Source organism: Aythya fuligula, chromosome 3, assembly GCF_009819795.1.
Source record: "Aythya fuligula isolate bAytFul2 chromosome 3, bAytFul2.pri, whole genome shotgun sequence".
In the NCBI taxonomy this organism is placed as follows: domain Eukaryota; kingdom Metazoa; phylum Chordata; class Aves; order Anseriformes; family Anatidae; genus Aythya; species Aythya fuligula.
The window spans coordinates 117,644,707-117,669,771 of record NC_045561.1 but is presented as its reverse complement, the minus strand read 5'-3'; the positions used below and the strand labels follow the sequence as shown (position 1 = coordinate 117,669,771).

The window sequence follows — 25,065 nt, the reverse complement described above, 5'->3', positions numbered from 1 at the left end:
AGCCACGAACGGGTCCAAAAACGCCAGCTCGCTTCCAAAAGCGGAGAAGAGGGGCTTATAAACACGGCCAGGCTCCAAGTCCTCCGAGCCCAAGCCCTTTTCTGCTTTCTGGAGCCCCACAGCGGGCACGGTGCAGCCCTGTGCTGCTCCCAACCCTACAGCGGCGTCCCAAAAGTGGATGGCAGAGGCTGGATAACACATCTCGACTTGGGTCTTCAGAGGCAAACTGCACCCGTCTAGATGACAGCTCCCAAAAGGGAGACGATGAGGGGGGACGGGGCTGGGGTGTCCTGCGAGAGGATGCCACCAGGAGAGCAGGGTGAGGAAGAGATAACGGGGAGATTCCCGTTTTCCTGCAGCATTGCTGACCGCAGCTCCCCGGCGAAGCAAATATAGGATAAAGGATATAGGATAAAGGATATAGGATATAGGATATAGGATATGTGATATGTGATATAGGATATTGGATATAGGATATGTGATATGTGATATGTGATGTGTGATGTCTGATATGTGATATGTGATATATAATAATGATAAGTATGATATATAATATAATAATATAAATAATATAATATGAATAACATAATATCCATAATATGTATAATATAATAAGGCCCTTGACCTTATTAAGAGCCGTGTCGTGTGCTTGCCGTTCCAGGCTCTTCGTGCTGTACCTCGGCAGCCTTATTTGACACAGTCGGTGAGCAGGCTATCAGCCTGGCTCCGAATGTCAGCCTCTCTGTTCTCGTCGCTTAAAAAGGATTAAGCAGCCTTATCCATGTTACCATCTCCCCCGGCTTTCAAAAATAAGAAATCTCTCCCATTCAGAGCCGCATGTAATGAATATTTATACGCTCAAATCTCTATTGCAGAGATCTGTCGCTGGATTATTCAATTTAATAATACTTTTAGGATAACTAAAAGGCCCGTATAATTGCTAATCTCAGCCAACAAGAGGGCAACAGATTGAAAATTCCCAGGGACGCGAGCCCTGAATGTGCCCAGAGATGCAGAATTAAGAAGCCTTTCACTTGGCAAGGCGCACATGGCCTCCTCTCCATTCAGGCCCACCACCTGCAGCAAGGAGCACCGGTTCTTTCTCCTTTTTATACACCTCGCCGAAGCCTCTTCCCTCCTCCCTCGCCATTGCCTCGAAGGTCGGGGTTGCCAAAATGTGAAGCACCCAGACCACAGGGCACGGCACCGGCGCTGGAGGAGGTGGCACCGCTGGAGAGGGTGACACCTCACCCACGCCTTCTTGCTGGGGGCGCAGTGGGGCAAAACACTAAAAAAAAAAAAGACTTTTTGGCAGCGCCGACCCCAAAAGCTGTGAGGATGCTGACGGCGAGCATCTATCTCACCGGCACGGACTCACCTGGCCCTGGGACTCCAGCTTCACCTCCTCTGCGGCCGGAGGCTTGGCCAGCGGCACCGGGGCGGTGTTGCAGGGCTCCATCTGCTCCGTCTTCTCCACCTTCACCTTCACGTCGTCCAGGCTGAGGGCCGGGGCGGCGGCGAGCTCCTTCTCGTCCTTGTCGAGCAGGTAGCGCAGGAGCTGGTGATCCTTGACATCTTTTTTCTTCAGCGCCTCCGGCTCCAGCTTGATTTCTGGGTTGCCCGGGAGCTGGCTCTGAGCCGTGGGGGTGGTGGCGGGGTTGGGGACGCTGTCCTTTTTCTCGTGCTCCATGGCCAGGGTGGTAATGTCCGAAGGGCTGCCCTCCTGAAGGAGTCTATGCAAAATCTTGTGCCGCTCGGTCAGCGAGCTATGCGAGGAGGGGCAGGTGCTGCTCGGAGGGTTGCCGGCGGCCAAAGTGCCGGGGGCGCCGGCGCAGGCGAGCGAATCTTTGCAGCTCGTGTCCGCGTCGGCGTGCCGAAGCTGCTGCTCCGCCGTGGTGGCCAGCAGCTGGACCAGCTTGTGGCTGGTGGCTTGCGAGCACTTGCTCTCCCCCTCGGCGAGCCTCTCGCCGCCGTGCAGCATCCCCGAGGAATCCAGCGGCTTGCCGTCGCCCGCGCCGCCGTCGGACTGGATCATCTCGCTCAGGATGGAGGCGATCTCCTTGCTGTCCTTCGACTCCGTTTTCATGGGCTGCATGCCGAGCCGGCCGGGGGAGCTCTGCGAGCCGAGCTGTCGCAGCACGGGGGGCGGCGTGGAGTAGCCCACCGGCGTGCTGGCCCCCTCGTTAAGCCCCTGCATAGAGTTCATGGGGGCGTTGGGAAAGGACCTGGAGCCGCCGCTGCCGCCCCCGCCGCCAGCGCCGCCGCAGCCGCTGTTTGCCATGCCCACGGGGGAGTGCATGGTGGGCATGGGGGGGGAAAAAGGATTACTGGGCCCCCTGGGCCGGGGTACCAGTCCCGGGCTGACCCGGTGCCTAGGAGACATGAACTGCGGCGGGGTAATCCCTGGGCTGTTCATGGGGGAGCTATTGAGGTTTAAAGTGTGGTTACTGTTCTGGGGACCGGCTTGTCCCTGGCTTAAGGCAACGTTGGCACCGATCTGGTTCCCAGGCGAACACCCAAAGCTGGTTTGGCTGCTGCTGGAGTTGCTGCTGTGGAGGCCGGGGCCGGGCTGCTGCTGGTTGCCGGCGGTGGCCAGCATGCTGCCGTTGGAGGGAGGGATGGAGGGAGGCAGGGCCAGGCCTTGCCCCGGGGAGATGCTGGGGTTCAGCGAGGGGCTGACCCGGGGCAGAGCCATCGCCGAGTTAGTGTTCTCCTGGGGAGACAGCATGCCGTGATCCCTGGCGGAGAAAAAAGGGGAAAAGGGAAGGAAGAGTCAACAAGAGGCTTTGCTCAAACCTTCGCTAGCGCTCAGACAGTTCCTGCCACCCCTTCTTTTTTTTTTTTTTTTTCTTTTTTTTTTTTTGTTCTGCAGAGATCTGAAGCCTGGAGAGCAGCAGCTTGCAAACCCTGGATCCACGTCAACAAGCGTGGGAGGAGGGCAGCAGCTTTACCACCTCCCAGAAAGGTGCCACAAGGCTGGAGCACGGCCGCTCCCGGCTCAGTCCTGCAGGCATCACCTCCTCCGGGTCCTACGCTCCGAGCTCCTCTACCCTTCCCTTCCACCCCGACCTCCTCCCGTCTCTCCTGCACAGCCCAGGTCCACAGCCTCACCTCACCCTGCTCAGCCAGTTCTTCCGAGCCTCTCCCTCCCGAAATATTTTCTCGAAGTTCTCCAGGGCAAGGCAGAAATCTCAGGCGTGCCTGTAAAGCTCTACCTGAACGCCTGGCGCTGCCTCTTTGCAAAATGGCCCATCACCAACAAAACCCTGCTGTGGTGCTGCCGTTTGGGCTTGGATCCCCCTGCGGGGTTCGCAGCTCCAAACCAAGGCCATAAACCTACCTGTCGATGACGTGGATGCCCATGATGAAGGGCTGCATTTCGGGACTGGAGGGGTAGCAGAGCTTGCACTTGGTGTGGGCGCTGAGCACCGTGCCGTCGCTCAGGGTGAATCGGTACGAGGGGCTGAAGGCCGTGCCGCGGGTCATCACTGAGGGAGACAGCCCAAAAAGACACAAAAGGCCCTTAGGAACCCGAGCAGAACCACCGAAAACATCAGGAAGAGGACGGGGGAAGAAAAAAAAAAAAGCCTGGGGCAACGCGGGGACAAGAGCAGCTTCACAGCAGCCCAAAATCATACGCTGCGTTTTTGCTAACCCCTTAGACCCAGCTGCTTCCAAGTGAATAAAAGAGGCCAGAATAACCCCGTGGCCAGCCCACGGTGCTTCACTTATTCTCCCAGCTCTTTTTTCGCCCTTTCACACCATCCTAAACCCGCTGAGCACCATCCTCGAGCGTTCAGAGCTTAAGAGGGGCCATCACTGCATGTCCAGCGTGCAGTACGGACACGTGGAGGAACACCAGCCAGCACCAGGAGCCGCAGCAGGATGCTTCCACTGCAGCCCTGCCTGAATGAAACCTCTCCAGAAGCTCAGGCAACCTGCCCGTGCTACCTCCCGCCGTCCTGACATCCTTTTTGCGAGCATCCTCGCCGACAGAGCGTGAAGAAGCATAAACTTCTTCCGCTGAGACACCGGGGATGGCATTTGCATATGGCACAGGGAAAAAAAAAAAAATCACATTTAGCTCGACTTAACGCCCAAATCTGGCCCTGGGAAATGTGCCTCCGTTCTGTAATTTCCTGAGGGGTGCGAGGGAACCTCCTGCTGGGCCAGCTCTGCTCCTCTGCGGCTGGAGGAGCAAATCCAGCGCTGCTCAGCCGTCTCCCCTCTCCCTCTGGCACCCGGCGCTTATCCTTGCGGTGTTTGTTTTTGCAGAAAGCCCTTCCCCAGCAGCGAGGGCCACGCATCAGCCTCGCGCTGCAGCTACCGCCGCTCAGCACGAGAGGGAGAGAGCCGGGGAGAGGAGCCCGTTACCTTCTTGAAATAGCTGCTTGGCGTAAGATGGCTCTCTGCCCTGGGGCTGGAAGAAAGCGTAGATGCATTTCCGCACTAAATCCTCCCAGCCCGTCCTGCCGGCGGCTCTCAGGGAGCTGGTGTCGATGGAGATGATTTTACCTGGGGGGGGAGAGAGAAAAGGGATGTTACTCGAGCACAGCAGGGCTGCAGAACGCATCCCTCACGAGCTTGACCGTGAAAGAGGGTGGGAGCTGCTGTAGGAGCTGAGCTTGAGGCTGAGCCCCTGGTGCTGAGCACTGGAGCTGTGCTGGGGACCAGAGCCAGAAACGTGGCCCTGGGAAGGAGAATCCCAGTATGGACACCTCATCCTCATCCACAAAACCTCCAGGGGAAGTCACCCTCACTGCTGGGGTCCCCAAATCCCCCGGCACCCTGCCAGCCTCCCTCCCCAGCCGTGCCTGCTCTGTTTTCTCCCTTGTCGAGACAAAAATCAAGCAGCCTGGCAAAGCTGGCTGGTGTTCCAGCACGGGATGGGTAGCAGAGAGCTGGGAAGCAGTCTTTAAGGATTCACAGGCTGCAGGGAAGTCCACGGCGATGATTAAATATCAGAAAGAGTCACCAGAATGGCTACGGTAAAGCTGAAAGCAAAATTTGGCTGAGAGCAAACTGAAATCTGAAAGGGGATCACTGTTTTACCCCTATCAAACAGCAACCTCGATGCATCCCCGTATCAAAGAGCGGAGAGGGGCTGCGTGTACGACACATCCCAACAGCTGAGGTGCCAAAAAAAAACAGGAGGTGCCACAAAAACCCAGAAGGAGGGGAGGAGGACACCTCCAGGTCCCAGTGCCACCCACACCGCTCCCAGTAGCCTGCTGGTTGGGGCTGTACGGAGCTCGCTCTCACTCCGAGCCCTGCAGAAATGAGAGCTACAGCCCAGCACCACTTTGGGACTACATCCTGCACCCAGAACACGCCTCCAAGGGACACAAGCCCAGGTTTCCTTGGGCAGGCTGAGGAAAGCACCAAATCCAGCACTTCCCAGCATCTCCCAGGCCTCAGCACCCTCCCCGAAGCCTTGGGAGAGCGCTGGGACGCGTTGTGTGAAGGAGGTGGGATGCAGCAGAGCATCCTTCGGGACACGACGTGGGGACAGCAGCAGGGACAGCTCGGGAAGGACGCTGCCAGGCAGGAGGAGCTCCAACAGCCCCAGCTCGGGCATTACCTGTGGTGTCTTGCTTGGTCACGAAGGATTCGGAAGGGGCGACGGCTGCCGGCCGGGGTAATCTCCTCGCGATGCAGATCAGGCATGACTGGAAATCTGCCAAAGCAGAAGAAGGAGAAGGGACGAGGAACGTGAAAGTCAGACCTCACAGCCACCGCCTGCAACTCCGAATTTTAATTAAAACAGCTCTGCGGTGCTCGACTGCCACGTCCTGCCCGGGAAGCGTTCACCCCGAGCAGTCCTCCAGCCCTTCAAAGCACGGAGGCTGTCTCGAAACTCTGTAAAGTTTGCTGGAGGAGAGAGGTTCCCAGTGTTCGGAGAAATTAATTGTAAAGGCTTTTTGGATCTGGCAGGATCGTACAATAAAAGGCAGCGCTAAAAGCCAGCAACTGTCGGCTTCAGGCAAAGTATTTGGTCATAAAATACCATAATTTATTCCTTCCAGTCATGATCTCCTGTGTAAACCGCAGTGGATTAATTCAGCTAATGTGCTGGAAAATAATAGCTGGTACACAGAAAGGAGAGTTATGGCATCTGCAGGGAAGCTCCTCTGCTCTCAAGCTCCGCGCCCCAGCAGTGGAAGGAAGGAAGGAAGCAGCCCTGCTGCTGCTGCTGGGGTGACCCTGCCTGGCCCAAGTCCCTGCGGGGATCTGAAACCTGAAATTTGGCTGAAAGCAGGCCGGCAGCACGGTGCTCGGCAGCTCCCGGGGCTGGGAATGCTCTGGAGGGTGTTTTTAGGGCACCTACCCCACTTGCTATGAGTTAGGGAGCGAGGACACCTCGGGCTCACCCCAAAACCTCCCCCTTTTCAGCCAGCTGAGAAAAAGCTCAGCAGGTGAGGGTTGTGCAGATGGAGAGTTTTGTTTAGTAATGAAATGACATTTCTCCTTCCTTGAGCAAGACCAGAGGCTGCTTCTGGAGAGCCAGGGAAGCTTTGTTGGCTGGACAGCGTCTGCTCAGAGGGAAAGGGAGCTGGAAGCAGCCCCCAGAGCATCGCTGGCACCCGCAGTGTCCACACACACACCCTGCATCCCTCAGCAAAGCCCCTTCCAAAATCATCCCACCCATTTTTTGGGGAGCGAGTAAATTTCTGAAGGGGCAGCTCGTCCCTGCCTCCTTCCCAGGGCTGGAAGTACAGGATGCTGTGCCCTACCTTCTCCTTCCTCCTTGAAGGACTTGGGCTGGGACACGGTGAAGCACTGCATCACCTCGTAGCGCTGGCGAGCCTCCTGGTTCTCCGCGCCCGGCTCGTCGGGCGGCCGGATCAGCATCCTGCAGCTGAAGGTGTGGCTGTTGCGCCGCGTCGCTTCTTGAGGCCAAGGAACTCCGTTTACTGGGGCAGAGAGGGAGAAAGGAGGAGAAGAAGGGGGGTTACACGTCACATCTCTGCACAAATATTGCCAGGACGAGGCGCCATGGATCAGAGCTCTGATCCTGACCGCGGAGAAGTGTTTGCACCAGCCCAGGCTGTGCCCACATTGCCCCAAATTCCTGGGGGATATGAAAGCATCACAATCCTGAGGCACGGCTGCACGTTGTCTCTCTTCCCAACAAACCTTGGCATGGCAGCAGCGGTCCCCATCCCCACCGGGAAGCAGAAGAAGCAGAGAGCGATGTCGGTGGGACCACGGCCGGATTTTCTGCCAGCTGCTGCTTTCTGCAGAGGAAATCTCCAGGTGAGAAGGGAAAAGCTCTGCTGAATTCAGCCTGGAGGGGAAGCAGCGCCACAGCCTGGGATACCCCAGTTATGGGATGGCTGGTGAGCCTGCCAAAGACCCAAGGAACAAGTTTATGATCCTGGACAGGCAATAAGAGCACCTAGAACCCAGACTGAGGTCACAACATCATCGTGAGAGCCATCACACTGATATTAATAAATTTCTCTGCACACAGCTGATAGACATTGTCATCTCCATCCCATACACAGGGAAACTGAGGCACCGGGTGGCTGAGACACTTCCAGAGCCTGGGAGGACTCCTGACTTCTGCCGTTGTGCTCGAAATCCTCCTGAAATGAAGCTCCTGGGACGTCTGCAGCAAGCCAGCTTCCAGCTGGGCATCCCCACAGAGGTGGAATTCCTCTTCCTTCTCATTTCTGAGGCTGAAGGAAAGGCGAGTCACCCACTGCTCTCACCACAACGAGACCTTCTGGTGCTGGTCCAAGCGGCTGCTGCCGCCTCCAGCCCACGAGGAGCCTCACCGCGATTTCACGGCGGCGCAGCACGCAGCAATTAAAACTTCCCCTGGCTTTCCTCGGAAGTGCTTTAACCACCGTGGCACATCCCAGGTTTCCTGACCACGCAGTTACAGTCAGGTCAACGTTTCTGTCATCAAGCAGCACGTTTGGAGGATAATTCGGCTGTGAAAAGTCACTTTTGGAGCTGGAATGGGCTCTTGCGCCCATTCTAACATCCTGCTAACTTTACCTGGCTGTTTCAGAATGACAAAAACCTGGAATTTAAACCTGTTTTTTAGTAAAGCTGCTGAATTGGCTTTGATTTTTTCCCATAACCTGTTTTTTTCCCCATAAACTTGCAGACACCTGTTGGAAGGCTCGCCCTGCTAACCCCCCTCCAACATCTCCGCCAATATCCGTATTCCATCGAAGCGATTCTGCCACCAGCAGATAAAGAAGCTCTCGTCCAACCTGATCTGCCAGAAGAGCCAAGGGGCTTGTAACATCCGAGTGGAAGAAAACACGCAGCTGTTCCCAGCCTTCAGCTGGGTAACCGCAGGGAAGAGACAAAGCCTGAAGCTCCACGGGCTCAAACTGACACGCGGCCGTAGGTACAGGTGGTTAAAACCATCACTGCATTTACCCCGAAGGAAGACAACTGTGGATTTCAAAAAAAAAAAAAAAAAGCCCTATTTTTAAGTCGAGCTGTTTGGAAAAGGCTCGTCTTCATTTTGATCATCACGGTTATTTCCCCAGAGGTGTCGCTGGGTGAGGTATCACAGCTCAGCGTGCCTCCCCTGCCTTATCCTTCTCATGTTGGGTGCAGAGCTTTCGGCTGTGGGGAGTAGGATGGCAGAGAAAAGCCCCTCTCCGTGGGCAAAACATCCCCTGCATTTCGTTGGGCAGCACCAGCCCTGAATCCCTGCTCGGGCTGCTTTGAGCTCAGGCTGTTTCTTGAAGCTTTCTGCTCAGCACTGCTTGCAGAACTGCATTGCCACTCGTCTGAGCGCACGCAGCCTCTGCAGCTCCTTCTTCTGCACGAGAGCATCCTCTGAGAGCCCGAGGAAATACCTGCGTGAAGCCAAGGAGGAAAAGCTTCTCCAATTGCCTCTAACGCCGTGCGTGTGCCTTCGTGGGGTGACACTTCCAGCTGTCGGTGTCCCGGTGTGGAAGACAGAAAGCAGTGAAACTGAGGCTTTTGCACCATGTAGATCCAGCAAAGCCTTCCCAAAGGGCAGCCACTTAGGGGCTCTGAAAGCAGCCAGGAACAAAGCCCCTCCATCTGGGAGAAAACCCTAAAGGAACTGGAAGAAGCGAGCCCCTCATTTTGGCTCTGTGGAGGCTCACCGCCGAGCTGCGGCACCAAACTCGTTGGTTTTATTAGCAGAAAAAGTCCAAGAGAAGGTTACTTTCAGACTGCCATCCACCAGGACTGCTGTTTGTTCATAAATAGGATATTAGGGATGTATTTCGGCAGGTAAAGGTTTATGGTTCACGACCTGGGTAGGGCATATCTCAATTTCAGTGCCCAAAAAAACAATTTACCAGTGCTGGTCACCACCAGGCCAGCTCCACTGGAGGCACAGGAGCATTTTCAGCAGCGTTCTCCGAGCACCAGCGATAATAATTTGAGAAACAGCCCGAGCTCAGCACCTTGCAGGTCAAACCATGACCTAACACTGCAGAACTGAAAGCCGAAAACGGAGCAAACCTCCTGTGGAAGAAGGGAGGAAAAACCCAGCTCAAAGGCTTTTCTTACCTAGGGACTTGGGCAACAGGTTCTTGACGAACTCGGCGTGATCCCCCACGTGCAGGATGCTGTAGACGCTGGTGTTCATGAGCTCCTCCTGGTTGTAGCCCAGGTAGCTGGTGACGTTCTCGGAGACGAAGACGATCCTCCCCTCGCGGTTCACGACGAAGAAGAAGCCGTCCAACGCCTGCAAGAGGAGAAAAGGTGGTCAGCGGGTGCCTGCAGTGAGACAGGGACTGGACAGCAAGGTCCTGTGCCGTGGAGGCACTCTGAGAACACTTTTGTTCACTGCTTTTTCCCTCGTTTCCCCAGTCAGCGATTGTTTTACACCAACTAACGCACTAACGGGAAGGAGCGAGTTCAGAACCACTGCGGGTCCTGCACCCGAGCTCAAATAACAGCACGTTTGCTTAAACATGAGGTCTGCAGGCTGCGCCGAGGACGTCTCCGCTTCCACGTCGTGTGCCAGCAGCCCATAAACAAACCTTTTCCGAGGGCCAGAGCTGTCCGGAAGACTCTGATTTGGCAAGACGTTGAAGTTAAGCATATGCCCGATGTATTTAATTGCAGCCCAAGAAGTGCAGAGCCCTCACCTCTTGCAGAATAACTTCTTTTTTTTTTTTTTTTTGTGCATTTAGGATGCAAGTGGCAAACTCCTGCCATCGAGCGGATGAGGACGAGCGTGAGCCAGCCCCAGCCACGCAGCACGGGAGCTCTTTTGCTGCCTGTAACGAGGACACGCTGAAGGTTTTTAGCTCCCTGCTTTCTGGTGCTCCGCAATGAGCTCGGAGCTGCAGAGCCCGGTGCTTCTGCGAGGAGCCCTCGAGAAGGCTGAGCGCTGATTCGCACTTTTTAAGGCACGTGAAATCGGCTGAAATGATGAATTCACATGGGCAGGATTTGATTTTCACCCTCCTGGAGTTTAATTTCTACCACCCCTACCGTCACCGGCGAGCTCTGATCCTGCAGCCGGACCTGGCCACATCCCAGGGCAGGAGGTGCCCGGGGACATGGGAAACTTGTCACATACGATGTCCCCAAATCCTCACCATCCCCAAAAAAAACCCTCCCAGCATCCTGCCTGCCCAGGAGGGAGCTGCTCTGCTGGGCTGCACCCCAGGCACCTTCCGAAACGCAGGTTTTGCTGTGCAGAGACAGCAAGTGCAAGGAACTGGAAGTATTTCAGGGAAAGAAAAAAAAAAAAAAAAAGACATAAAGAAGAAAGAAATCTTTTGTCAAAATGGTTCTGGCAGATCGGCTGCAATTTTCCTTATTCCCAGCTGTTGCCTGTTGCCAAGACAACCAGCCTTTGCACTTCGGGTGCCCAAAAAAAGACCCAGGCTGGATGGCAAAGCCCCACGGACCCCTCTCCCCAGCAGCCACCGGTTTAGGGGGGTCACCCTGGTGGCAGGGGCTCCGAGGTGCCATCCCGTGGGGTCCCAGAGGGTTTGGAGGTGGCAGCGATGTCACCACCATGCTCCACGTCCCCCAGGTCTAAGCGTGCTGCTGGTTTTGTCCCCAGCATCACACCCGGGGTGGCCACTTGGGCATGCTGGCCCCATCCAGCAGCTCTGAGCCCCAGCCCCGAAGCTGGCAGCGCTTTCACCCCAAGGGATTTAAAACCCCGCCTCAGCCAAGGGCATCCCGAAGCTGGAAGTCATTTTGGGGGATTTTTTTTTTCAGCAGCAGAGGCTGAGTTGCTGCTCGGGGACCGGCGAAACCACAAATTGCTGCTTGTGGTCAGTCCGGACAGCAAGCAAATTCCTGGGGCGAGCAGGCTCCCGAAGCTGCAAAATCACCTGCGGGGCTGGCAGGCAGGGCCCCCATCGATAACACCGAGTCCTCTGACATGGGGCAAGAGCTTCCCGACTCGAAATGCTTCGTGGGCACGTGCTGCCCGCGTCCACGAGACCAGAAAACCGGCTGCTGCCACGTGCCTCCACCCCAGCACCCATCCCAGCCCCTCCTGAGCCAAGCTTGCAGCCAAACGCTGGCGACGCAGGCTCTGGAAAGGGAAAACCCCGGGGATTTGATGTGGGATAGCAGCACGTTTCCCCCAGGCTCGGAGGCAGAGGGTGGCTTTGCAGGGAAATGCAGCCTCCACCTCCAGCACCGCTTCTCCTGCTGCCACGGGAGGCCGAGAAGGAAATCACTCCTCGCCCCTGCGGGTAATAACTGCGGTCCCAGCGGGCGTTTACAACCAAACAATGCACGCCGGGTAATTCTTGGTGATGAACGAGGTGATTTAATTAATTTCCCCGGGTTTGCAGCACTTTTTATGACACTGAGGTGTTGCTTCACTCCTGGGTGCTGCCACCTCCTCCAGGTCCCTGCACTCCTCAGTTAAAATCGTGGTAGGTAAAGGCACATTCCCAAGGCTGCACTAGGAAATACGGGGATTTACTGCTTCTTTCTCCAGTTTGTGTTTGCTCTGGCACTGCCCCACTGGATGCAGTCTCAGGATACGACCTGTCCTGCCCTCCTGCCCGTCCTGCATCCCAGCATCAGCAAATGAAGCTTGCCATCAACCACCACGAGCCACGAACCGTCCAGGCAATTGCATCAAGACTGAAGCACCTGGAAAAGCGAAGCTTTCTCGCCTCCAGGGTGACACCAAGGTGATCCCTGCGATGGCTTGGGTGCTTTTGGTTTGCAGGAGTGCCGAAGCAGACACCTCACCCTTATCAGAACCCCAACAGGAATTTGGGGAGGCTGGAAAACATCACAGGATTCAAGGGGTGGATGAAGGATGAGAGGTGTGCCAGCCGAGCAGCAAGCTGCCAACTCCTCCGCTGCACTGTCACCTCCTGCAGTTTTATTCACTTGGACAGCTCCACTCCGGGGTTCAGAGAAGAGCAGCGTGGCACGGGCAGAGATCAAGCAGGTCTGGGAAAGCTCTTCCAAATCTCCCCTTGCACTGCAGGCAAATCCCAACCTTCATCACCACTCAGCCAGCCAGAACAGCCCAAACGTGCCACTTTGGCTGCCACGCTGGTCCAGAGCATCCCTGGGGCAGAGATGCTACACACAGCACCGATTTTCAGCTCCTGGAGGCCAAAAATGTGGGGGATGCCTCCCTCCTGGTGCCTCATTCGGGATCCAGATTGGTTTGATAACGTGCTCACCGCCAGTGGATGCAGGTATCCTGACTCCCAGCCTGGCTTGCTTTCTCCAAGCAGAACTTTCTTCCAGCAGAACTCACAGAAAACGGGCTGTGCCACGTCAGGAATTACACTCCTGGAGTCACTAAATGAATCAGATGGTGACGTTGTTTCCTTTTGGTCTTCGGATTTGCAATTTTAGAAGCATTCTGCAGTGAAGCGAGGTGGCTGCAGGAAGCTCCTGCCACGCCTGGCCATTCCCAGCGAGTCCCACCCCAGGTACCCCCCTGGGAAACGACCAGCTGAACGCTTTAGGACTCCAAATTTGTCTCTGGGATCGATGATTAACATCATATCCACGTCATACCCTCAGCTCGAGCATGCCCACCTGTCAGAGGAGTAATAAATCCTCCTTCTCTGCACGTCCACGTAACGCAGGTCCCACTGGGGGCTTCCTGCTGCGAGCAGGCACTTCCCCATCTTCTAAAACCAACAGAATTGGAGCAAATTCTTCCTGCTTTTCAGACGACAGCAGGATGTAAACCTGGCAAAAGCCATCTATCCACATGACCCGTATGCCTAATTTCTAAATGAGCTCAATTTCATCCACGCTTAAAGAAAACTCAGGGTTTTAACACTGGTATTAAGAAGCTACCCAGAACAGCTCCAACTTTACCCCAAGAGACTCATACACACACTTCAACTCTTCGAATGTGCTCTGCCAACCTTGGTTCCGACTCCCTTTCTGAACAATTTGCTGAAACTGAGGGCTGAAATGAGATTTTCTGCAGTTCAGAAGAGGGACACGGAGCATCCCTGCCGCACCCACGCTGCCTTCCCCTTCTGAATTTTACCTCGTGGGTGCTCTGCTTTGCTCAGCAGCAGGCTGGCAGCGTGGGCAGCACGGTTTCAGCACCTACCTCCAGCAGAAGAGGTCCCAGCGACTCCTTCTCAATCACTCCCTGGCTGCTGGAGGAGATGTCGGACTTCTGGACTTCATCATCGGCTGCTTTCTCTGTAGCAAAGGGAAAAGGGACGTTTCAGCCAAAAGAATCATAATTTTACTAACTGCAATATTCCCGATAATAAACAGAATATTGACGGCTGGACTTCACATTTCCTGCCACCCAGACAATGCGTGATGTGCACCAAAAGACTTCAGCATTTCCATGTCATCGCTCGGCCCTGTGAAGGGGAAAAACTTGGAGGAAGATTTGTCATTTCTAACCCTAGTAAAATAAAGGCACTAATTAGATCACGATCCTCTACTGGCAGGAAGAAAAAAAAATTCATCTCAAGCACAAGACTGGAGAAAGAGAAATCCAACATCAACATTTTGAAAAGGAAATGGGATATCCAGTTTACCACGGGCTACAGTGTTTGAGCTGGAACTTTTTGGACAACGAGTTAATAAATCACTGGTTGGGGGGATCCCCAAGGGGCAGGATGTGCCAAAAAAAAACCCCGGCACAGCCTGAGGTGCAGGGCTGCTGACCACACAGGTAAGAATCAACCTGAAATGTTGGGTAAGAACCCAAAAATTTGGGTAAGAACCAACCTGAAACGTTGGGTAAGAACCTGAAATGTTGGGTAAGAAGCAACTCAAAAAGGCTGGTAAGAACTGACCCGAAACATCGGGTAAGAACCTGAAAAGTCAGGTAAGAACTGACCTGAAACATTGGGTAAGAACCCGAAATGTCAGGTAAGAACCAGCCCAAAAAGTTGGGTAAAAACTGACCCAAAACGCGGGGTAAGAACCCAAAAAGTTGGGTAAGAACCCAAAAAGTTGGGTAAGAACCAGCCTGAAACACGGGGTAAGAACCTGAAGAGCTGGGTAAGAACCAGCCTGAAACATGGGGTGAGAACCCAAAAATTTGGGTAAGAACCGACCCAAAACGTTGGGTAAGAACATGAAACGTCGAGTAAGAACCAACCTAAAATATCAGGTAAGAACTCATCAGAAACATTGGGTAAGAACCTGAAAAGTTGGGTAAGAACCAACCTGAAACATCGGGTATGAACCCGAAAATTTGGGTAAGAACTGACCCACATCCAGCAGCGAGAGGCGGGTGCCAAGTGGGATGTGATAACGCCCGTGAGCGCGACCCACGGCGCTGCTGGAGCTTTGGGGCTGCTTCGTTTGCTCTGCCACGAGCTCATGCCTCTGTCTCCAGCCTCAGCAAACCCATCCCTGGGGGTATCCACGGGTGAAAACACAAGAGGTTTCCTCCAGGTGGAGGAAAAACCTATCTCTGTCCGTTCCCATAGGGCAGGGAATGTTTTTTGGGGAATAAAACCCGGAGAGCAGCAGCGGGCACACCGAAGATGCAAACTGCGGGGTTTCTGTGGCTGGGGTAGGTGCTCCCCGTGCCTCTCGCTGCCCTCTGTGCTCACCGCTGTTCCCGAGTCCCTCGGTGAGAGCCAAATTGCACTGAGTGTTTTGCAGCACGTCGGAGTCACCAGCGAAGTGTCTAATTCGCCGTAATATTTACTGCAAGCAGCAGATTCGTGCTGTGATTCATTTGCGCCGAGATCTAATCCTATTAACGAGTGGCAAGTTTTATTACTCAGCATCAAATCACGTTCGCGAGCCTTCCAGATGTGTCACTTGACACACTTCATCCCCCGCATCCTCCCAGGACTTTTCCCCCTCTCCAGGCTCGCTCCGTGCGTGCTCCTCCCCGACTTTGCTCTGCACATAAAAGGGCTCTGAGGGGAGCAGGCTTCAAAAAGCGTTTGCTTTTCAGACCGAGCCATGCCACGAGCTTCCCCCGATGATTTATCGGGTGATCTCTGCCTCTGCTTTCGCTCTCCCCCGGAGGCTGTGAGCAAATAAATCAGCTGAGAAGCGCCGCGTCCTCCCTGCTTGCACGGTCCCGATGACAGCAGGCTCCAGGAGCGATGCGACGAGCACCTAGCGCCACCTGAAAGCAAAGAAATCCTAAAATAAACTGTTTAGGATGGCATGGGATCGCTGAGGAGGAGCCAGCCCTATGCCTGGTCTCTGTCCTGGCTGGGGGCTGCGATGCCACCGCATCCTGCTCCGTGTGGCACCGGGGCAGGATTTCACCCCCGGCATCGGGGAGGCAGCGCCCCGAGCAGAACCCGTGCCTTCACACCAAACGGCGTGAGAAAAGTGTTTTATTTTTGCCCTGCTCTTTTATAAATTCGTGTGCTTAGAGGCACCGTGCTGCCTTTCAGACCTAATCCTTTAATTGGGCTGCGGGATCCTCCTCCTCCTTCAGCAACCTGGTTTCGGATGCCATCTCCGAGCCTATTACCGGGGAGGATTAGCAGGCAGAGCGCGGAGCCGTCGCCATCCCTTGCGTGTGAGCCTTTTCCCTCGCCTGCAGCCCGACCACTGGCCGGGTTTTCGGAGCAGAAACCTCATCAGCAGCCCCCTCTCACCTCCGCCGGGGCGACGCAAAGCTCCTTCAGCCCAAGTGTCAGCGCGTCCTGGCGCAGCACTTCACTTTACGCTTAAACGCAGCTCTTCAGCATCGTCTGCAGCAGCCGTACCTCGGGAGAGCCGTGAGGAATGCATTACCACGAAGCGCCGTGCTGCTCCTTAACCCGTTGCTCTCGTTTTTCCTTTTTTTCCCCCTTTTTTAATACGTCTCGCTTGATGCTCCGGTCGATGGCTTGAGTTGGAGCAGCGCCGGGGAGCATCCGCTGCGGGGCCACGCGTCCCGGCGTGATGATAAGGCCAAAGTCACGGTCCCTGCGGCCCCCGGAGCTTGTAATTTAATTACAAAGCTCGTGCTGGATGGACAGATCGACAGGAAAACAAACCAGCACGAGCAACAGAAGCACCCTTGGAGACAGTCGGGATTCAGCCCCGGGGGCTTTGGCATCCGCCGGCCTCGTAAATCCCCCGCACACAATAAAAGTCAGGCGCACCGACGGCCCTGATTCGAACGTAATTGCCTCCAACGTGATTAAAGCGGCTCCTTCTCTCAGCACAAAAGGGAGACGAGCCATTTGAAACGCACTCCTAAAACGATGCCCTGATTTCCTGACAGCCGCAGAGACTTACGGGTGCCTGCGAAGCCCGGAGGAGCTGCGGATCCCCTGCAAGCCAAAAAAATGAAGTTTTGGGGACTTTACCCATGCTCGGAGCAGGGCACCCTTCCTCCCAGCAGGGTCACCGCTATTTTCACCTTTCTCCACGAGGTTCTGCCTCTTTTCCCTCTCTGCTCTGTTGTTTACCCATCCTCCTTAGTTTTCTTTGCTGCTTCCATCCCTTTGGCAGGTCTGATTCTTTCTCTGCCGTGATTTTGGGGACGCGGGATGCCCAGGATCCTACAATCCATCTCCTTCATGGTCCCCGTACCCACAGCCACGTGCCTGGCACAAGAAAGCATCCAAAACAAGGAGAAGATGTGTTACGTAGAAGCAGGGTAGGAGCCACTATGGCACTTGAGGGCACGATGGCAGTCTCCAAAAAGCATGAACCCACCCCATTTTACCCAAAACATGCCAAAACCAGGTGGTGAGAAGAGCGATTGTGCTCCACGGGGCTGGAGGAGCGGGGACACGCCACCGGAGTGACAGCAGGACCGCAGGTGGCTTTGGGGACACCTCCCAGAGCTGCCCTTTTAGAATAAAATACAGGAACCTGATTCTGCTCTTCCAATTTTTCAGCTGAAACTCTTTTCTTTTCCTTCTCTCCCCAGGACAATATGTAGTTTCAGGGAAAGGAATATGAAAAAAAAAAAAAAGCATATATTGAATGTGGCTCTTCTGATCCTCGTGGGTCCCTTCCGGCTCGGGATATTCTCTGATCCTACGAAGCAAGGGTTTTTGTTCAGCAGCGTCGCGCTCTGAAAAACCAAAAGGCACCCAGAAAATCAGAACAATAGCGTCCCCGTTCCCAGCACGGAAGCTTTTCACATGTGTCATCCCGCAGTGACGTGCGAGGAGCTCGCCCGCACTCCCGAGGGAGCCCCCGCGGAGCACCCAGCGCAGCCCAGTGCCGCCCTGCCCCGTCCAAGGGCTCTTTTTTTTTTAACCCCAAATTTCCACGGGAACGTCCTCTTTCCGTTTCGTAGGGCGGACGACTGAAAATTCTTGGGGTTTTTGGGTTTGTTCCGGAAAACTGAATCGCTTGGAGACCAAACATCCAAGGAGAGAGGACTTGGAGCCCGTCAGGGTGCTCGGGCACCGAGGAAAACGGGGCAGGGTCCCCGCAGCCGAGCCTGGGAGCTCGGGACAAGGATGGGAAGATGCAGGGGAGCTGATGTGATGCCTGGAAAAACCCCAAAGAGCCCTCCCCAGGCACAAGGACTTGCCTGACCCCAGGCAGCTCGCAGCCCTAGACCTGCTCCGGCTGCTGGGTGAAAAGAGGAGCCAGGCGAGCGAACCCTCATCTGCAATTTCCCCGACGAGGAGCTTTGATTTTTAGTTAATTAAAATCAGATGGAGCAGGCTCGGTGCACCCACGGATCGGGAGCGTGACGGAAAGCTGTGCCATTAATTAGTGCCTACTACGGGACTCATCAGGCCAGCAAACCCGGCAGGAAAAAAGGAAAAAAAAAAAAAAAAAAGCTGCCATAAAAATAAAGCACTTGGCAGGTTTTCTGAGCGCGCTGCGTGCACCTTCCAGAAAATACATGGTGTAAAAGAGCCACAAGAGGAGAAAAAGACAATGGAAAGCAGCATGTGAGGGGATCCAGACTGTAAAAAAAGAGGAGTTTTAGGTGGTTTTGAACAGTGCCCAGAGAAGAAAGCGTGTTTAGGGCTTTCTGTGGGGTTTGGGACGGATGCTGGGGAAAGCCTCTGAGCATCGCTGGCTGCTGGTGGCGGCGGTGGCTCGGCCACCCGAGGAGACCCCAGGTCAGGAGCTCGTGGTGTGGGCACACGGCCACACGGAGTCCAGGTTTGGGGACCAACGTGGTGGGGAACGATGTGGTAAAGGATTTGGGGCCATGTGCAAGAGCTTCAGCGACCCTACTGACCCACCTGCTGGAAGGAGCTGCTGTTTCCACGCACAGACTCTTCAGTTTGGTGGTGGTTGGGATTTTTAGGGGATTGTTATCCCCTAGTTCTCCTCCACATCCAGGTTTTGCTCTCTCCCTTCTTCTTTTATTTACACCGAGAACTGAAATTCTGATTTCATCACCTAACCCCAATCCTGGCCCCAAAAAAAAACCAACCCGTGCACCTCCAGAGCTGGCCGCGCTGGACGGACACGCTCCAGAGCTGCTGTACTGGGAACAAGGAGGAATAAATGGTGTGGCACACGAAGCATCGGTCTTGTTTTAACCCAGCTGGCTCCTGCTCCAGACCCCAAACAACACCTCTCGGTGCTGCAGGCATCCTACACGTCCTCGACTTCTGGGAACATCCCCCCACGTGAGGACCTCAGCGAGGCCGGGCAACGTTCACGTTTGCTTTTAACGAGCCTACAGAGCTAATCCCCATTAACACTGCCTTGAGAAGCCCGACGCAGAGCCAGACACGCTTTTGCAGCTCCCGTTGGAGTGGATTAAAAAGCTCGTTGACATCCTCTGAGCTGAGATGCCCCAACACGCCCCACGAACCTTTCCAGCACCTGGTTTAGGGTTTGGGGGTTCCCTCTTGTAGGATTCCGGACGGACCCACAAGACCCACCATTAATTCACCAGGAATTCAGCTTACAGACCACCACACTGGTTCCTGCTCCGACCTACAAGCGTCGCTTTTTTTGGCCAAGTTTACGTGGAAAAATCAATTTTCCTGCTTTTGGTAAAATCCTGGATTAACGGCGAAAAGAGCAGAGCAAAGCGCGCCGCCACCGAAGCAGAAGGAGAAGGAGATTTCTTTCCGTCTTCACACCTTTTAGAGTTAAACATTAATGGTGTAGAGATGCCTTAAGTTAAAAAAAAAAAAAAAAAAAAGGCTGGTTGTCTGAACAATGCCAGGAAAAATTATACGGTGCTGAGTGAATGCAAAATTAATGAGCGCTGAATGCTGACAGGAGCTAACAGGCACGAGGAGCTGAGACTTTTTACAGTCAGCTCCGAGATCAAGCAGGTAGAACATCTCCGTCTTACCGGGGGGAGGAAGAAAAGGCCAAAAAAAAATCCCTTCTATCTCAATCTGAAGAAGTTAATTCATTCAAAAACCGTGTCGACTCTGCACGGCCACATCTGCGAGGATGAGAGAGGAATACGTGCAGCTCCCTCCCCGGCTTTAACTCAGCCTTGGCGTAGCCTTTCTTCCCCTCCTGCAGGCATCAAATACATCGCGACGTGCTTTTAACGACCCGATTTAATTAATTCTGCAAAGAATCAGACCCACGCTATCGTCCCCGTGTGCAGTTATCTTGACGCCCCGGCACCGTGCGCGAGTCCAGGCGAAGTTAAGGGCAAAAAAATCCGCTCGTGTCAAGTGCCGAACCCTCTCGACGCTCCGAGGTGCACAGGCACGTCAAATATGTTAACTGCACAGGCGAGGAGACGGCTGCCAAAGCGTGCAGACGATGTCAGAGCCGAGCTGGGCGAGCTGACGCTTCCCATGCTGCTCACAACGCAGCACTCCCCACCCCGGCTCCGCTCCTCCTCCGGCTCCGCTCTCGCGACTCCCATCTGTCTCTCCCGCGGCGCCGAGGGTGAGCTGTCAATCCGCAGCCATCCCGGGGATCCACTTGCTCTGCCGAGGGGATCTGGTGGTGGAGAAAAGGCTGGGTGGCACGGTGGAAGCACGCCCAGGGGCGGCTGTAGGGTGTGCGCGTTGTCAGGAGGTTCAAGAGTTGCTCCAGTTGTCGGGGAAGGGAGGATGCTGGTTTTAAGGACCCTGTGTCCGTCATCCCAAAGATTTGGGATGGCCCAAACTGTTCCCTGCTCCTTCAGTCACCTCCAACAACGTTTTTAAGAACCCTGTGTCCATCATCCCAAAGATTTAGGATGGCCAAACCATTCCCTGCTCCTGCAGCCACCTCCAACCACATTTTAAGGACCTGTGTATATCATCCCAAAGGTTTGGGATGCCCAAACCATTCCCTGCTCCTCCAGCCACCTCCAACGACGTTTTTAAGGACCCTGTGTCTGTCATCCCAAAGATTTGGGATGGCCAAACCATTCCCTGCTCCTGCAGCCACCTCCAACCACATTTTAAGGTCCTGTGTCCATCATTTCAAAGATTTGGGACGGCCCAAACCATTCCCTGCTCCTGCAGCCACCTCCAAACAATGTTTTAAGAACCCTGTGTCCATCATTTCAAAGATTTGGGGTGACCCAAACCATTCCCTGCTCCTGCAGCCACCTCCAACCACATTTTAAGGACCTGTTTCTATCATCCCAAAGATTTGGGATGGCCCAAACCGTTCCCTGCTCCTTCAGTCACCTCCAACAACGTTTTTAAGAACCCTGTGTCCATCATCCCAAAGATTTAGGACGGCCAAACCATTCCCTGCTCCTCCAGCCACCTCCAATGACGTTTTTAAGGACCTGTGTCTATCATCCCAAAGATTCAGGATGGCCACACCATTCCCTCCTCCTGCAGCCACCTCCAACCACGTTTTAAGGACCTGTGTCCATCATCCCAAAGATTTGGGATGGCCCAAACCGTTCCCTGCTCCCCTGTGGCACACTCCGTGCACAAACCCCAGGCTCGGTGCAGCAGCTGCCCCAAAGCTGGAGCAAATACCAGCCTGGGAACCCGATCCGCTGCTCCAGCCCTCATCAGCCCCATGATTCAAAGGTAGCTGAGACTGGCAGCGTAATTAATTAATGAAAACACTTCTCATAACGAGGGAGGGAAGCTGCCTTCCTAAATAGGCAGGGCAGAATGAAAGGTGTCCAATATTATTTAAAACCTTCCCAATGGCATCGTTCGCTTGGCCACGCTCCGGGCCACCAGCTCTTTCCTCCAAACGCCCCAAATACCCCAAAATGAAATTGTGGGGCTCAAAGGAAGCCTAAAATATGGACAAGGAGCTCGGCAGCTTCTCGATGAGCACTGGGGAATAATTTCTCCCCGTTTTGCTGAGATGTGAGACCTTTCTTACGCAGGGCTCTTACGTAAAGGCACCGTCATATCCCCACGAGATTGCTTGCTTTGCCCAAGCACCTTTCTTGGCCTAATAAAAGCTCTTACCTCCTGTTATCTCCTCTTTCTTTATTTCCTTTGTTCTCATTGAGAGCATTAAAGCCTACAAAAGTTTGTTCGGGGGAAGAAATTAAATTAAAGTGGACAGAATCCCATGGCCACCTCCCCACACTCAGCCCAGTGACTTTTTTTCCCCGTGAGAAGGAGGCTGACAGTGCCAAGTCACCAATTTTGCTTCGGGACACCAATCTCAGAGGAAGCAAAATCCACACTGGGCACCGTGCCGTGGCCAGCACGGCATTGCTGTTGCCTTCGAGGGCAGAAGGATCTTCTGAGGGGTTTTGTCTGGCTCCAGGAAGGATGCTGTGGTCCAGGATAAAGGATTTCAATTGAAGGGATTTTTTTTTTCCTCTTCATTTTCTGCCTCTCTGAAAAATGAGACAGAATTGAAGAGGAAAAAAAAAAAAAGGGAAAAAGAAAAAGCTAATCCAGCACAGCAGAAGGCAAGAGGAGGAGTGATTTCTACAGGTGGTTTATGACTCCCTGCATGATCCACACGCCTGTTACATCCTATCAGAGCCTCTTCTTGTGGCTAGGTGCTAAAGGATTTATTAGTTCTTGACAGTGTGAGATGTTTAAAAGCTTGAGGATGTAATAACCAAATGTTCACTTGTTAAAAAAAAAGGCAATGCTTGGAGAGGTCTGCGCAATTCTTAGCAGCCTCCCCTTCCCCTCGTTCTATATTTAAGCTGCCAGCTAGATTAAAACTGTCAGAAGAGGGATGAGAATTTTATTGACATGCTTTGTAGGTGGTAGGGCTCCATAAAATAAACATATACAGAGGATGCTCCCTGGCGTTACTGCACAGGCAGCGATTTTTTATAGCGCTGACCTGGGGGAGTTTGTATCTGAAATCAATTCCTGATATGAAACAGATTCCAGAGGATGTGGAGAGACAGACTTCACGAGCGTCTGCGGGGAGAGGAGGCAGAGATGCAACCCGTTTCACATTGCACATCGCAACAGAGCAGGGGAGGGCAAGAAATTCCCCGAACCGGCTCCGAGGAACCCCTCGCGTGTCGTGCATGAGGTGCAGTTAGCTGCTCTCGTGAAAAATACCTTGTTTTAGTCGCCCCTGAGTCATTTTGCATCGAAAAGAGCAGGCCCGTCCCGTCCTGGAGAGGGGAGCAATGAAAAAACATCCATTTCCTTGGGAAAAAAGGAAAAAAAAAACACAGCGTGGAGAGCCGTGCAAGGATTTCTGCATTACATCACTTCTGCTTGTCACTTCTGCCTGTAAAAGCAAACTGGCGGCCCGAGCTGCGAATTCCACGCCGCGTGTTTACAGCTCAGAGGACACAGGAAACGAGACCTCAAAATGGGGAGATTTATGGGGTTTAAGGCCGGGAGAGATCGCTGCGTTGGCCAACCTGGCTTCCTGAACGCCGCGGAGCCATCGGAGTTCACCCACTTCTACCACAAGGAGCCCTCAACTCCTGTTTGGCTTAGCCCTGCCTCAAGAGCTGCCCAATCCACCGCTTCCCTTGGCAGCTCCTTCCCCAAGCAATCGCCCTCCGAGCTATAAATCTGGGCCCTCTTCCTAATTTGTTTTTTTTTTTTTTTTTTTTTGTCTGGCTTGGGCTTTGAGTCATTCTTTGTTACGCTGGATTTAAAAACCTCGCGGGTAGCCAGGGTTTTCCGTTCCTGCCAGCGCTCACGCCGTGTCATCAGCCTGCCCCTGCTCCTCTGGATACGCTCGGCAGAGCTCTTCAGCTTTCCAAGCTGCAAGATGTTTTCTCCAGCCCCGACTCGTTCTCATGGCTCTCCTCTTTTCCTTCTCCAGACTTCGCAATCCCCTTTTTCCCAGCGTGGACACCGGGTCTGGGCTCCACTAGGGTCCCACCACCGTAATGTCACCCACGTCACGTCACCCCCGGGATGCTTACTTCACTTTTTGTCTCGTCAGAGGTTCACATCGACCATCCTTGCTCCCAGTTCTCCTCGAACAGCACCATTCCCTGGGCACCATCCACCCAGCGCTCCTGTTATCACGACGTTGTGCCTCCTTCCACGTCCACGAAGACATCGGGTGGCATCCAGGTGTGGCACAGGCTCCCCAGAAACTCCACCAACCTCGATTTTGGGAACAAAGGGGTTCCTCAGGACAAGGAGAGGTGGCCAGCGGCGTTCCTCTGGCACCCGAGGTTTTGTCGGCTCAGTGGAGGTGACAGGAGATGACAACGGTCATGGGGTGGTACCAGCAGCAACCTCGTGCTATTGGTGAGGACTGCTAATAGAAACGGTGACATCTGGTCTAATTAAATCAAGATAAATGAAGCTAAATTGGAAGAAGTGCAGAAAAGACTTCCCGGGCTGATTAAAGGCAAGGCACAACTCTGTGACACGAAGAGCCCAGGAGAGCTGGGTTTGTTTGGACTAGTCGAGCGAAGGTAGGGAACGAGCGCGACAACTTCGTGCCAATACATTAGGGAAGAGCGGTAATTACCAACCAGGAGGAAGAAGAAGCTAAATTAAAGGGCAACGCGGGCAGAGAAACGATCAGAAACTCATTTCCACCGAAAACGAGCAGGTGGTTTCTAATCAGGCACGGAGGGAAGCTCGGTGGCGATGCTCAAATTGGACGGAGAGCACCAGGAACACAACACCAACCCCCCCTGCCACTCCCAGCAATTAGCAGTGGGCTCTTCATTAGCACAAAAGCATTCCCCCAAGGATGGAATTTAATGGTTAAAAGGCCTGGATGTGTCTGAGCTCTGTTTGCTTTGGATCAGCCTCCCCCGTTGGGCTTGCAGCGGGCACCTACCGAAGCCAAGGAGGAATTCCTCCTCCCCGCCAGGGTCTAATCTGGCCTCCGGGGTTTGCTTGGTTTTCCTTCTCTAATATATGGTGAAAACTTGGCCTCCGAGCTGGGATGGAAGCGGTGAGAGATGCTCCGAGCAGCACAAGGCTCCTGGAGTGCTTTGGGAAGAAGCAGCTCCTGTAGGGCTAACGCAACCACCGCATTTGGGGAATAATAAAGGTTTTCTCCCCAGCACCTGCAAGAACCCAGCACCGCCGGCCAAGGAGCTCCTCTTGGACCCTGGGGATGAAGCCAGGGTCTGCAAAACACCGCTCGAAGATAAAGGCAAAGCTCCTGATTTCTGAGCTCCTTTAAAGCAAACAGAATCGGGGTAATGCTGAGAAAGTCGATGTGTTGAGAGCGGCGCCTCCGGAACCAGGCTGACAGCTGTAGCCCGAAGGGACTGCAACCTGATTTGAGCTTTGACACAAACCTTCATGTGGTTTTAATTAATTAATTAATGAAAACCCCTTTGAGCGGTTTTCATTTACCCCGTTTCCAGAAGACCTTCCCTCCTCAGATGCCAGCCTGGCTTTTGGTCTTCAGCAAAACCTCAAGGGTTAGGGC

At 54.0% G+C, this 25,065-nt stretch overlaps 1 protein-coding gene across 6 annotated transcripts in view; it reads right to left on the bottom strand.

The window, feature by feature from the left end:
* Positions 1–25,065, bottom strand: part of NCOA1 (nuclear receptor coactivator 1) — a 149,804-nt gene that overhangs the window by 19,209 nt on the left and 105,530 nt on the right. For all 6 annotated transcript variants that reach the window (XM_032185474.1, XM_032185477.1, XM_032185479.1 and 3 more), the window contains 7 exons: positions 13,529–13,623; positions 9,517–9,694; positions 6,735–6,914; positions 5,582–5,677; positions 4,375–4,515; positions 3,341–3,488; positions 1,379–2,738 (listed from right to left, as the gene is read on the bottom strand). In XM_032185474.1, coding sequence (XP_032041365.1) covers positions 1,379–2,738; positions 3,341–3,488; positions 4,375–4,515; positions 5,582–5,677; positions 6,735–6,914; positions 9,517–9,694; positions 13,529–13,623 — 2,198 coding nt within the window. The remainder of the gene's footprint in view (positions 1–1,378; positions 2,739–3,340; positions 3,489–4,374; positions 4,516–5,581; positions 5,678–6,734; positions 6,915–9,516; positions 9,695–13,528; positions 13,624–25,065) is intronic.